We start from the raw sequence: 11,760 nt of genomic DNA on the forward strand, positions 1-11,760 counted from the left end.
GCCTTAAGAGGAATTTGCTTGTCACCAGAGTTAGCATTTTCATCAGCTTTTTCTTGCTTACTAACTGCGTGCTTCTGCTTTGGGCTTGTCTCGGGGAGTCACTGTGAGTTGTCTGCCTTCTTGTCTGTTTTTTGCTGTGACTTTTCCAAAACTAACTGGCAGTGCCCTTGACGTTTCAGCTGGGGAACTGCAATCTCCGAGGTTCAAAGCGGGACCCTTTGGAGATCTTAGTGAGGCTCCAGGAATGTGGGGAACCTTCCCACACTACTGACAACCGTGTAAAACCCTTTCAGACACCTCGGATCCCAAGCTGCTCTGGGGGGGGGCCCCGGCTGGGAGGGGGCTTTAAAGATGCTCCCTGAGCGCTGATTGGCACGCCTGACAGCGGTGGGCGGGACGCGGCCCTGAAGTGAACCCCGAGGGGTTTCAATCCTCGCGCTCCACCTCCCGCGCTCCTAGCGATTTCCGGAAAGATCCGGATTGCACCTCACGTCTGGGCGGGGCGGAGAGCCGCCTCTGACCGGCAGTCGCCACTGAGAGCCCCTGCCTGCAGGGGTGGGGCGTCCTGGACACTCAGGATTGGTCCGTCGGGAGCCGCCTCCCGTCGTGCACCGGGGCGCCGGCGACTCACCCGGAAGGAGAAGCCGGGATTCGGGCTATGTGGTGCGGTGCCGGTGGTGTCGTTGTAGAGAGCGGCTGCTGCTCTCAGGTGAGGGGGCGTGGGCGGGGCCGCAGCTCGCAGGTGCTGCTGGGGGTGGGAATGGAACGCCGGCTCGAGGAGCAGTGGTGGCGTTTGAGTGATGGCCTCGCTTGACATGCTAGGGAAGGGGTAGTGAAAGTGAGGGCTTGCTGGAAATCCAACCAGAAAGGAAGCCTGGCTTTTCAATTGACTTTGAGAACAGAAGGTATCTTTCGTCCCAAGTTTAACCGGGAAAGGAGAAGAGGCGTGTGGCTGTTTTCCATCTAGTTTGATGAGAATGGAAGGGAGTGGCCAGAGTCAGTTTTGGGGGGATGTAGCTATCCAAGTGGCCGGGAGTGGGAGAAAATGGCAGATCCTTTTCGCAGGCGCTGGAAGTTATGATCGCCTTCGTTAGTATCAGGTGAAATGAGTGGGTTTATCGACTGAAAGGTGGAACGACTGCTTGATAGGAAGAGTGCCAGGCGGGAGAGCTTCTCCTAACACCTGTGGGTATTTAGGACAGCGAGGTTTTTGAATTGCTGTCAGTTGGCACCAGAGGTTCGAAAATGAGTAAGAAAAGGGGGGAGGCTCCTTGGCGCAATCTTTTTATAGTCTGATTTGCTTTTAACGTGTCTTTTGAAGTAGTTTTAAGTGGCATGGAAAAAATGAGGGAAGGCCTTGAATTGCTCCCCCGAATTAGCAGTTCTGAGCTTTACAATGCATCACTTTTGTACACACCCAAAGATCTGGTTCTTCCCTAGCACTGTTGGCGCTGGTACTGCCAAGGGAAGCAAACAGCACTTCAGATATGACGGAAAAGGCCCAGGAGATGTAGTTAGCTTCCTAACCCTTAGAGGTTACTTTATCTTTTCTTAGTCGATGCACAGATGCATCTAGAGATGGATCTGTCTATCTAGTGGTAGAGCTGAAGTTAAGAACTTGCTGCTTTTCCAGGAAGGGACTGAGCTTCGTTTCCTTCCAAGGAGTGGTGCCTTTGGGAAGGAAATTGATGGAGAATCCTGGCTATTAGAAATGGAGTCTAGGTTTTACCGGACTTTAATGCCAGCACTCCAGGAGGTCAAAGCAGATCTCTGTGAGTTAGGAGCCAGCCTGGTCTACTACAGAGTGAGTTCCAGGACAGCCAGGCAGCCAGGGCTGTTAAACAGAGAAACCCTGTTTCAAAAAACAAACAAGCAAACAAGCAAACAAAAAACAAAAAACAAAAAAAAAAAGAGAGAAAAGGAATGGAATCTAGGTTTTTGCAGTTCCTGTGATTTAAGGAAATTTACAAGAGCTTCCTCAGTGCCCTTTAAACCTTTAGACTTAGGTTTAAGCATACAAGCATATGGAGTCCTAGGAGGTTTGGAATTATTTATTTATTTATTTATTTGGTTTTTTTGAGAAAGGGTTTCTCTGTAGCTTTGGAGCCTGTCTTGGAATTTTTAAAAGCCAGTTTGTGGTTGTTTCTATGCTACATTAGCTCCACAATAAATACGGAGGAAAAACTTCCACATGGGGGTGCTGCGGGCCCCTTCCAAACTCTTCTTGAGACCAAAGGTATGATGAGTATTTGGTTATTGAACTGGAGTCTTACATTTCACAGACCTTTTGAGGCGGAGAGGTGTGACCTCCCTTCAGTGCGGAGATGGCTCTTGTCATCCCTCCTTTTGAACTACAAAAAGACACTTCAGAATCTTTAGTTCTCTGTTTGTGGCAGTTTAGCAAATACCTAAAAAGAGAAAGGGGTGCAGAATTAACCCCAGGAGGTTAATTATTTACAGCAAGTATATCTGCTGGGGTTTTGTTTTGTTTTGTTTTGTTGGTCACAGACCTTTGTCTGTTTCTGTCTGGACTGTTAGGCTGGGTTATTGGGGAATTGGAATCTCCTGAATTTTATTCAGTTCAGGGCCTGTTGGAGGGGGTGACGGCAGCAATTGAAAAATCAGGTTGTCAGCAAGAGTGCTGTTTATTATGGTGTTGAAATCAGGAAACCTTGGGTTTGCTCCACAGTGTAGCTCAATTTTGTCATCTGCCAGGTAGCCTTGTCCCTGCGTGCAATGTCTGTCTGTAGAAGTGAGACCTTCTGGGATAGTGGAAAGAACTGCAAAAGCTGTTTGCTCTGCTAATTTCATGCTGTAAATGAGTTCCCCTTCTTTTGAAACATTAGCCCTGTGCTAGCAAAACATAAACTAGACGGAAGCTCATTACGCGCTCTTCTAATGGTAAGGCAGAACTAATAAGAGAATGTGTTTAAAATTAATTGTGGGACTGTAGAAACGAGTGGGTGTGTGGATGGGCCTGGAGGAGGGGAGGGGGAGCTTAGAGATAGTCTTGTTTTCCCAGGAGCCAGCCCGGATCATTTGTTGGCAGTACATATTGGCTGAAGTCAGTTTTCATTTCAAGGTAAATTGGAAAGGGAAATTAAACCTTATTGTTCTGCTCTTAAGAGAGAGGAAGGGGGTGGAGGCGGCAGCCAGGGTGGAGCTGCTGAAGTGGTTCTAGGAGTAACAAGATTAGTGCTGTATTTTAACAGAAGGTGACATCATGGGCCCCCTTGGAATCCAGTAACCCTGTGCTGCAGCCTTCATGGTCCCCTTGTTGGAGTGGGCGATGTTGCTGTACACGTAAACTGCCACACTGGGGGACATCAGTGGCTTAGGCTTTAATGAATCTTTACAAAGGAGCGGAATACATCCTGAGGTGACCTGCAAAGCTGTGGGGTACTTGGGCAGAGGTACAAACCGGATGTCAGGATTGGAAATGACTACAATGGTTGGCTCCAGTTCTAAAAGGTGGTGACTGTAACCGGACCATTCAGATGAATGCTCCCCGCGGCTCAATGACTCACTTCTCTGGGGGTGACTGTGGTTAGCAAGATGGAGATTGCTGGAGCATTGATGTGTGTAGGGACTGGGTTATCTCTAAACAACCAGGAGGGGGCGCTGCTAGGCTCCTTTTCAAAGCTGTGCTCTGCAAGACCACTAAGCCACAGTCCTCAGACCAAAGTTTTCAAGGGAACCCACCTGCCTTTCTGGCCACCCACACACTTTCCACAAACCCCAACAAGCTCTGGGTTGAAGTGGCCTTGAGGGTTCCAGGAGCAGTCTGAGAACGGAGGCAAAGCCCCCAGGGCTTTCAGCTTGCCACTAACTAATGTGGATGTTTTTCCCTTCCTCTTTAAAGTTTTACACAGCATAATTGGGGAGTTGGAGTCACCTGGCTTTCCCCAAGGGATATCTATTTAAAACTTTTGGGGTTTTGCCCTGGCAAAACCTGGTAAGGACACACTTGCTAACTGTGCTTGTTACCGTGCCTTTTGCCCCCCCAGATGCTCTCTTCCGATGGGCTTTTGGTGTAGGATGTTGGAGAACCAAGAGCTGGAGGTAAGCGTGGGCTCCAAGTGGGTCAGAGTTGGGGGGCCTTTTCGGGGAAGGGGACACAGATGCAGAGCGTTTGCAGTGTGTTTTCCCCTGGTAACACCCTTGGTGTTTTTGATGAACTCAGAATAAAGCCAGGTGAAGGAAGTCAGAACAAGTGTACAGGCTGAGAAGTGAGCTTTCGTTTTGACTAACTTTTCCATTGGTTGGAATGTACTAGAATATAAGTGTTTTTTAAAGTTAAGTTTTTGGTTATCCTCCAAGAAATGGGCTCTGTCACTTTGTTCTTTTTTTTTCAATTTTATTTATTTATTTATTACATATATGGTGTTCTTCCAGCATGCCAGAAGAGAACACCAGATCTCATTGTAGATGGTTGTGAAGCCACCATGTAGTTGCTGGGAATTGAACTCAGGACCCCTGGAAGAGCAGTCAGTGCTCTTAACCTCTGAGCCATCTCTCCAGCTCCTATACTCTGTTCTTATTTGTCTAGTCTTTCCTTGTGCAGATGGAGCTCGGGCTTGTGAGTGCTCAGCTCTGCCAATGAGCCATCTATCCCTAACTCTCTTTTTAGCCTTACGTACTGAGGCTATGTGGACCTGGCTGACTTTCAGCTTGATGGTGATCCTCCTGCCTCTCCCTGAGTGTTAGGTTTAAAGGCGGGAGCCATTGTCTACAGCTCTCTATGTTTTTATTTGGAGTCTTACTAAGTTCCTTGGATGAGGCCTAGAACTTTGATTCTTCTGCCTCAGCCTCTCAAGTCATTAGGCTTACAGGCCTGTACTAGTTGGCATGGCCTGTGGTCTCCCGGAGAACAGGGATTTCTGTTTCTTGTTTATGTTCTGTCTTTGCGCAGTGCCTGGCATGCACCAGTGTCAGGAAACACTTGTTGAATTGACTGGAGAAATGATTGGAAGTTGGGACTGAGTTAGTCTACTGTACTAGAAACTACTGTGTGATCAGAGCTGCCTTGCCAGCTAGGCACAGTGCCTTATGATCTCAACACTAGGAGGCAGACATGTGAAAAATGCCACACGTTCAAGGCAATGCATCTACATCGTGAGTTCCAGACCAGCCAGGCTTCAGTGCCGAAACCAAAGCACTCTGTGTGTGAAAGGTGGAGCTGAAGCTGAGGGGGCATTTTTTTTTTAACACCTGCAGGAGGTGATCACAGTGCGTGTTCAGGACCCCCGGGTGCAGAATGAGGGCTCCTGGAATTCCTACGTGGACTATAAGATCTTCCTTCATGTGAGTCGAGCTTCTGGAATGGGTAGCTGCAGGGCTGTGGGCTGTGCTGAAGTAGAAATGATTTGTGGGTGCCCCCAGCAGTCCGAGACAGGAGACTTAGAAGAAACGGAGTGTGGAGAAGAAAGAGCACCAAGTGTAATTGGGAATTGCTTTCAGGCTGTCTAGTGGCATCTTGGCCTGGGGACCAATGGCCTTATAATCTGACCCCTTAAAGAGAGCGGTGGTGATGATCTCATATGAACTTAGTCTTTGTCCATTTAATGCTTTTCACAAACTTCCTCTTGTAGACGAACAGCAAGGCCTTTACTGCCAAGACCTCCTGCGTGCGGCGCCGCTACCGTGAATTCGTGTGGCTAAGGAAGCAACTACAGCGGAATGCGGGTTTGGTGTGAGTTTGCTTTTGCTGTCTTCTCAGGTCTGAAGAGACTCTTGGGTGATTATGTGGTGGCTAGAGTTTGCAGAGAAAAGCACTTAGGACATGCCAGGTACCAAAGAAATGCTCTAAACCACGTGTTTAAGTCAGTGAAGGCAAACCAGCATTCTTCTCTCCCGTTGTTTGACTTAGCAAAACTGTCTGAACAGGAAACGGTGTATATAATGCACTCGTATGCCCACACATGTATAGTCTGAACAGGAAACAGTGTATATATACACTCGTATGCCCACACATGTATAGTCTGAACAGGAAACAGTGTATATATGCACTCGTGTGCCCACACATCCATAGTTCACTGACTTAAACACATTTTAAAACATTTCCTAGATTCTTTAGTATCTGGCATGTTGTAAGTTGTCTTCTCTGTAAACGAGGTCTTCCTTTTTTCAGGCAGGCCTCATTATGTAGTTCAAGTTGGCCTTGAACTTGTCCTCTTCTGTGGCAGCATCTGGAGTGCTGGGATTGTAGGCATAGGTCATCTCACCGTTTTTTTTTTTTTTTTTTTTTGAGATGTGGTCTGATGTAGCCCAGGTTGGCCTTGAACTGCTGATTCTCTTGCCTCTACCTCCCTCCCTTTACTTTAGAGTGGTTGGGAATGCTCACGATGACTGGGCTGCCCAGTGCTGTGTGGGTCTGATGGGGCCACTGTGATAGGTAGAACATGTCAGCCGGTTCCCTTACTTCCTCTCCTCTAGGCTGCTTCGGGTATCTATCTGCCTCTGTCTGTTACTCTCTCTGAGGGTGTCTGTGTCTTTTTCTCTCCCCTCCCCCCTTGTGTGTGTGTGCTGGGGATTGAATTCAGGGCTTTGTGTGTGGCTGGCAATTGCTCTATCACAGAGTTATGTCTTCAGCCCTAACTTCTTGTCGATATTTTCTAACGTGTTCCCTGTGCTTTATAACAGAAGCTAGGAAAGTTTAACAGTAATTTTCTATAACTCACCTCATTTTTAGCAAATTCTGGGGCTAGAGTAGTCTATTCTATCTATCTATCTATCTATCTATCTATCTATCTATCTATCTATCTATCTATCTATCTATCTATCTATCCTGAGATAGAGCCTGTGTGTGTAGCTCTGGGCTGGCCTAAAATGCTCCATCTTCTTACTTTAGTGTGCCGAGTAGTTGAGGTTATAAACACATGGTGACGTGTCTGACTTGGAGTAATGGTTTTAATGTATATGAAAGGGCCCAGAGTTCCGTGCTTTAAGTTTCTTCCTCTTACCGTAACAGAGCTGGGTGCTGGGGTGGTGACTTTTGGTGCAGTGACTGTTGTGAGCACGAGGAGCTGAGTCGGGTCCTTAGTACCATGTGAATCCCAGTGCCGGGAGACGTGGGAACCCTAGGGGCTTGCCGGCAGCTGGTCCAGCCAAATGGATGAGCTCTGGTTCAACAAATGAAGTGGAGGGTGATTGGAGGACGATCTCCTGTATCTGGCTTCCACACGTATATGTGTGCCCATGCTCCCCACCCCAATGCAGAGCATCCACATGTATGTGTGTACCCATGCTCCCCACCCCAATGCAGAGCATCTACACGTATGTGTGTGCCCATGCTCCCCACCCCAATGCAGAGCATCTACACGTATGTGTGTGCCCATGCTCCCCACCCCAGTGTAGAGCATCCACACATATGTGTGTGCGCATGCTCCCCACCCCAGTGTAGAGCACAGAAGTAGTAGAGCTGGGTGTAGTGGAGCAGGCCTGTAGTCCTACCACATAGGAAGCAGAGGCAGAGGACTACTGCAGGTTCCAGGCCAGCCATGGCTATGTAGTATAGTGAAGCCATGTGTGAGAAAGCCCCAAAGGGGGCTAGAGAGATAGCTCTGTTTAAGAGCCCTTGTTGCTCTTGCAGAGGACCTGGGTTTGGCAGCCCATAGCAGGTTGCCTACAACTGCCTGTAATTACAGTTCCAGGGATCTGATCCCCTCTTCTGGTCTCTGTGGACACTGCGTACACATGGTGCACAAATCATCAAGCAAGCACATACACATGAAGAAAAAAGTGATTGATGTTGGAAGTGGGTATACTAGATGGAGTGGTATAGAAGCGTTATGTACATAGAAGCGTTATGTACATAGTGTTCTCCCCAAAGAGGAGATGGTTATGAGTCACCATGTGGGTGCTGGGAATTGAACTCAGGTCCTCTGGAAGAGCAGTCAGTGCTGTTAACCTCTGAGCCATCTCCAACAGTGGGAATTTTTTTTTTTTTTTTTGAGACAACGTTTCTCTTCCTAAGCCTGGCTGTTCTGAAACTCACTCTGTAGACCAGGCTGTCTTCAAACTCAGAGATCAACCTGCCTCTGCCTCCTGAGAGCTGGAATTAAAGGTGTGCGCCACTATACCTAGCTGACAGTGGGAATTTTATGTCACCTCTCTGGTTTTCTAAAAGAAGGGCACTAATATTTTTCTCCTGGGGTTTTTAGAAGGATTAAATGCCATGTTTGTGGATTTGTCCTGTAATGTGCCTGCTGTAGGGCATACTGTCAACAGTGTTAGTTCTGTCACATCCCTAATAAAAGCTAATCACATTGATTGGGCCTCTTCAGGGGATATTTTGGGGCGGGGTTGGAGTGAGATCTCACTCACCTTGCGTGTCACACCATGCTCCCACAGGCCTGTACCTGAACTTCCTGGGAAGTCCACTTTCTTTGGCAACTCCGATGAATTCATCGAGAAGCGGCGGCAAGGTCTACAGCACTTCCTCGAAAAGTGAGTGGACATGCTGGCTTGGCACTGGCCGCCGTGTGGAGGCAGGGCCACAGGAAGGTGCCAGGCAGATGCAGACTGCCCTGCTCATGTGGCCACATTTGTGACCTGCTTTCTTGTGCCCTTCCATCTCCAGTGCTGCCTGAAGCCAAAGCCTGGCTGGAATGGGGATGGGGAAACAACGTCATCACGTGTTCTGTGATGTGCTCTCTCCTGCTCCAGGGTCCTGCAGAGCGTGGTCCTTCTGTCAGACAGTCAATTGCACCTCTTCCTCCAAAGCCAGCTCTCAGTGCCTGAGATTGAAGCCTGTGTCCAGGGCCGAGGCTCCCTGACTGTGTCTGATGCCATTCTTTGTTACGCTATGTCAAACTGTGGCTGGGCCCAGGAGGAGCGACAAAGCACCTCTCACTTGGCTAAAGGAGAGCAGCTTAACAGGTAACTGTGGGACCTGTTAAGGAGTCTGGGGCTGGGGTCACTGTGACCAGTGGCACGTGGGGTGTGTCATGGACATCAGTAGCATGCCCATGTGTTAGGGAAAGGAATGTCACAGCCTTGGAAAGGCCCAGTTCTCTTTCTTGAATGGAAAACTAGAGGTCCCGCTGAAACTCAGAGAAAGAAGGGGCAGCCTTCCTTGGCTGGCTTTTTTCTTTTGTTTAAGGCAGAGTCTCACTCTGGCCCATACTGGCCTGAGGCTCACTGTGTCCCAGGCCAGTCTTCAACTTGTAGTGATCTTTTTGCCTCAGTTGTTAGCTCAGGGATTCCAGGTGTGTTTACAGCACTCTGCCAGTTTTAGAATACTTGTTTTTTTCTTCTTCTTTTTTCCTCCCTCCCTCTCTCCTTTCCTCTCTCCCTTCCTTTTTTATTGTGTAGCTCCAGCTGTGTAGACCTACTCATTATGTAGGCTACTTGCTATGTAGTTCAAGCTGGTCTCTAACCCAACGGAGATCCGTTTGCCTCCTGAGTGCTGGGGTTAAAGGTGTGCACCACCATGCCAGGTTCCTTTTAAAAATTGTTTAATTAGTTAATTTATGTGATTCTGGGTGGGAATGAAATCCTGGGCTTCACTTGTGTATGGTGTATGTTCTACCCCCAAGCCACCTCCTCATGTTAACATGTCCCTGTTCTAAATGAAGAAATGCTACCCTGGTGAGCAATGGCTGTCCATTCCCCTGGTAACCGTAGTCTACTTTCTGTCTGGATCTGCCTGTTGCAGATGTTTCAAACACACAGCGTCACAGGGCAGGTGGATCTGGCTTTTTCATCTAGCATAATGCTTCAATTTTTTAAAATCATATTTCATTTTGTTTAAGTGTGTGTACATATGTGCAGTCATGTCATGCATGTGGAGGTCAGAGGACAGCTTGCTGGGGTAGTTCTCTCCTCTTGCCCTGTGGGTCCTGGGATTGAAGTAGGTCATCAGGCTTTCAGTGGGACCTTTTACCCGCTAGGCCACTGTGCTGGCTCCATTGTTTTCAGCACTTCGTTCCTTATGTGGCTGAAAATTTCACTGAATGAAATACGTATCTATCTCTTCATTTTTATCCTCTACTCATGCCATCTTTCCTTCCCTCTTTTTTCCTCCCAGTTGCTGTTTTCTTCCGAGATCAGGTAGGAGGAGCTCTCCTTCCCCGCCTCCCAGTGAAGAAGAGAAGGACCACTTAGGAACTTGGGCTCCGGTGATTGACTCTGAGGGTCCATCCTTGGAAAGTCCTGTGCTGCCACCCAGCTCCTTACCGTCATGCTGTGATCTTCCTGCAAGACACGATGAGGGACTCTGTGGGTCCCAGCCTGTGAGAAGGGCTGTGGGAGGGGACCATGCTGTGCCTTTGGATCCTGGCCAGCTAGACACAGAGTGGGGAAAGTGAGCTGTGGCTGAGATCTAGATTCTCTTGGGTGGTGGAGAAGATGCAGGCCACAGTCACATTCAGGTGGGATGGGGCCCAGGGCAGCTGTAAGGGAAGCTGTGCTGTTTAGCGTCTTCCATCCACATCTCAGGTTTGCTATGCAGAGGTTGGTGTGACTGCCTGCTCTATCTCCTCCATGAGAATAGACACCATGCTGGTGTTTGTTAAGTTAAGCGCAGTGCCCAGAAGCTCTTGGTGTTAAATAGAACTGTATTCACTTCCCCAGGAGCTAAGTTTCTTCAGGTATTTGTTTAGAGCACAGCCATGGATGAATGGTTTGGGGCACCTCTTCATGGCAGGTTTTTAGCTGCCATATCGAATGCTGCCCCAGCGGAACGCTCCTATTGATATACTCCCACCTTGGCAGGCTTCAGCTTTTGCTGCAGCCCCTGGAGCATTGTGGTTGTGGGAGGCTGGCCTCTTGCCTGCCTCCATGTGTGGACAGGGTGATGAGTCTTTATTTACCACCTCCTTGCTTCTCAGTAAATGGCAGTGATGTGGCTTTTATTGCTGGGGTTTCCAGTATCTTCCAAGACCTTGGCAGGTTGGGTGGGGCCTGAGAGCTGCAGGCAGGCAGTTCAAGCCCATCAAGGCAAAGTGGCCTGCTGCAGCCAGGGTGAGGGAACAGCACAGAAGTTTGTTTGGGCAGAGGTGACTCTGGGCTGCCCATCTTGTGCTTATAAAGCAGAGCTGATGTTTCTGCAGGGGTAAAGCGGGCTCCTTTCTTTTTTCTTTCCCAGTAGCAACTCCCTGCCCTCAGGGCTTTAGCTGCCACAATGCCCGCTGTTGCACTGCAGGGACGAAGCCCGATGCTCGGTCCAGTGGGGGCACCCAGGGTCCAGTGGGGGCACACAGGGTCCAGTGGGGGCACACAAGCTTTATTTCTAGAAGCCTGGAGTGAGGCCTCTGGGGATGGAGATGAGGAACCACATGCTTTCCTTCAGACACTGAGGCTTCTGCCCTCCTGCTGCTGGAATCGTGTCTGCAGAGAACAGGGCTGGCAGCTGGAGCTCTAGGGTGGGCTCTGCTCTTAGGGTTGTGTGCGCTCCTCTCTCTGGCCATCCGCCCCGTCTGTGGGCTCTTTTTCTACTGTACCGGCCTGTGCTGTGGGATTGTCATGGCATTTAGTTCAGAGTTGAGGGGCATTGGCCTGAAATAAAATGCAAGTATTTAAGACTGTTGTTGCAATTTGTGTCTAACAAGCTGTAGCAGGGAAGGAGGGAATGAGAGCTGGCGGGAGCTACTTTCATAAATCATGAATTTATCAGCGTGGAAATAACACTCGCTATAGCACTGTGTGCTGGAGCTCTCGTGCATTGTGTGTGAGACTCAGGTTCACCACTGCAGGAGGGAGTGTTTTCCAAAAAGCCAGGATCCAGCTCTTCTTGCAGTTCTGGGCATGAACCTTGTT

At 48.9% G+C, this 11,760-nt stretch overlaps 1 protein-coding gene across 4 annotated transcripts; it reads left to right on the top strand.

Moving 5' to 3' along the window:
- Nucleotides 1–574: 574 nt before the first annotated feature.
- On the top strand, nucleotides 575–11,523 carry Snx11 (sorting nexin 11). Of its 4 annotated transcripts, none has more exons than XM_048450909.3 (8): nucleotides 598–709; nucleotides 3,023–3,082; nucleotides 4,008–4,062; nucleotides 5,218–5,304; nucleotides 5,592–5,692; nucleotides 8,353–8,448; nucleotides 8,668–8,880; nucleotides 10,031–11,523. In XM_048450909.3, exons 3-8 carry the CDS (start codon nucleotides 4,021–4,023, stop codon nucleotides 10,308–10,310), a joined length of 819 nt encoding a protein of 272 aa, XP_048306866.1. In that variant the 5' UTR covers nucleotides 598–709; nucleotides 3,023–3,082; nucleotides 4,008–4,020; the 3' UTR covers nucleotides 10,311–11,523. The 4 variants fall into 4 exon arrangements, with proteins under 4 accessions (XP_048306867.1, XP_048306866.1, XP_085551832.1 ...); XM_085695706.2 differs by lacking the exon at nucleotides 598–709 and adding an exon at nucleotides 796–905; XM_048450911.3 differs by lacking the exon at nucleotides 598–709 and adding an exon at nucleotides 2,748–2,901.
- Nucleotides 11,524–11,760: the final 237 nt, after the last annotated feature.

The sequence above is a fragment of the Myodes glareolus genome, chromosome 9, assembly GCF_982192425.1.
Source record: "Myodes glareolus chromosome 9, mMyoGla1.1, whole genome shotgun sequence".
Classification (NCBI taxonomy): domain Eukaryota; kingdom Metazoa; phylum Chordata; class Mammalia; order Rodentia; family Cricetidae; genus Myodes; species Myodes glareolus.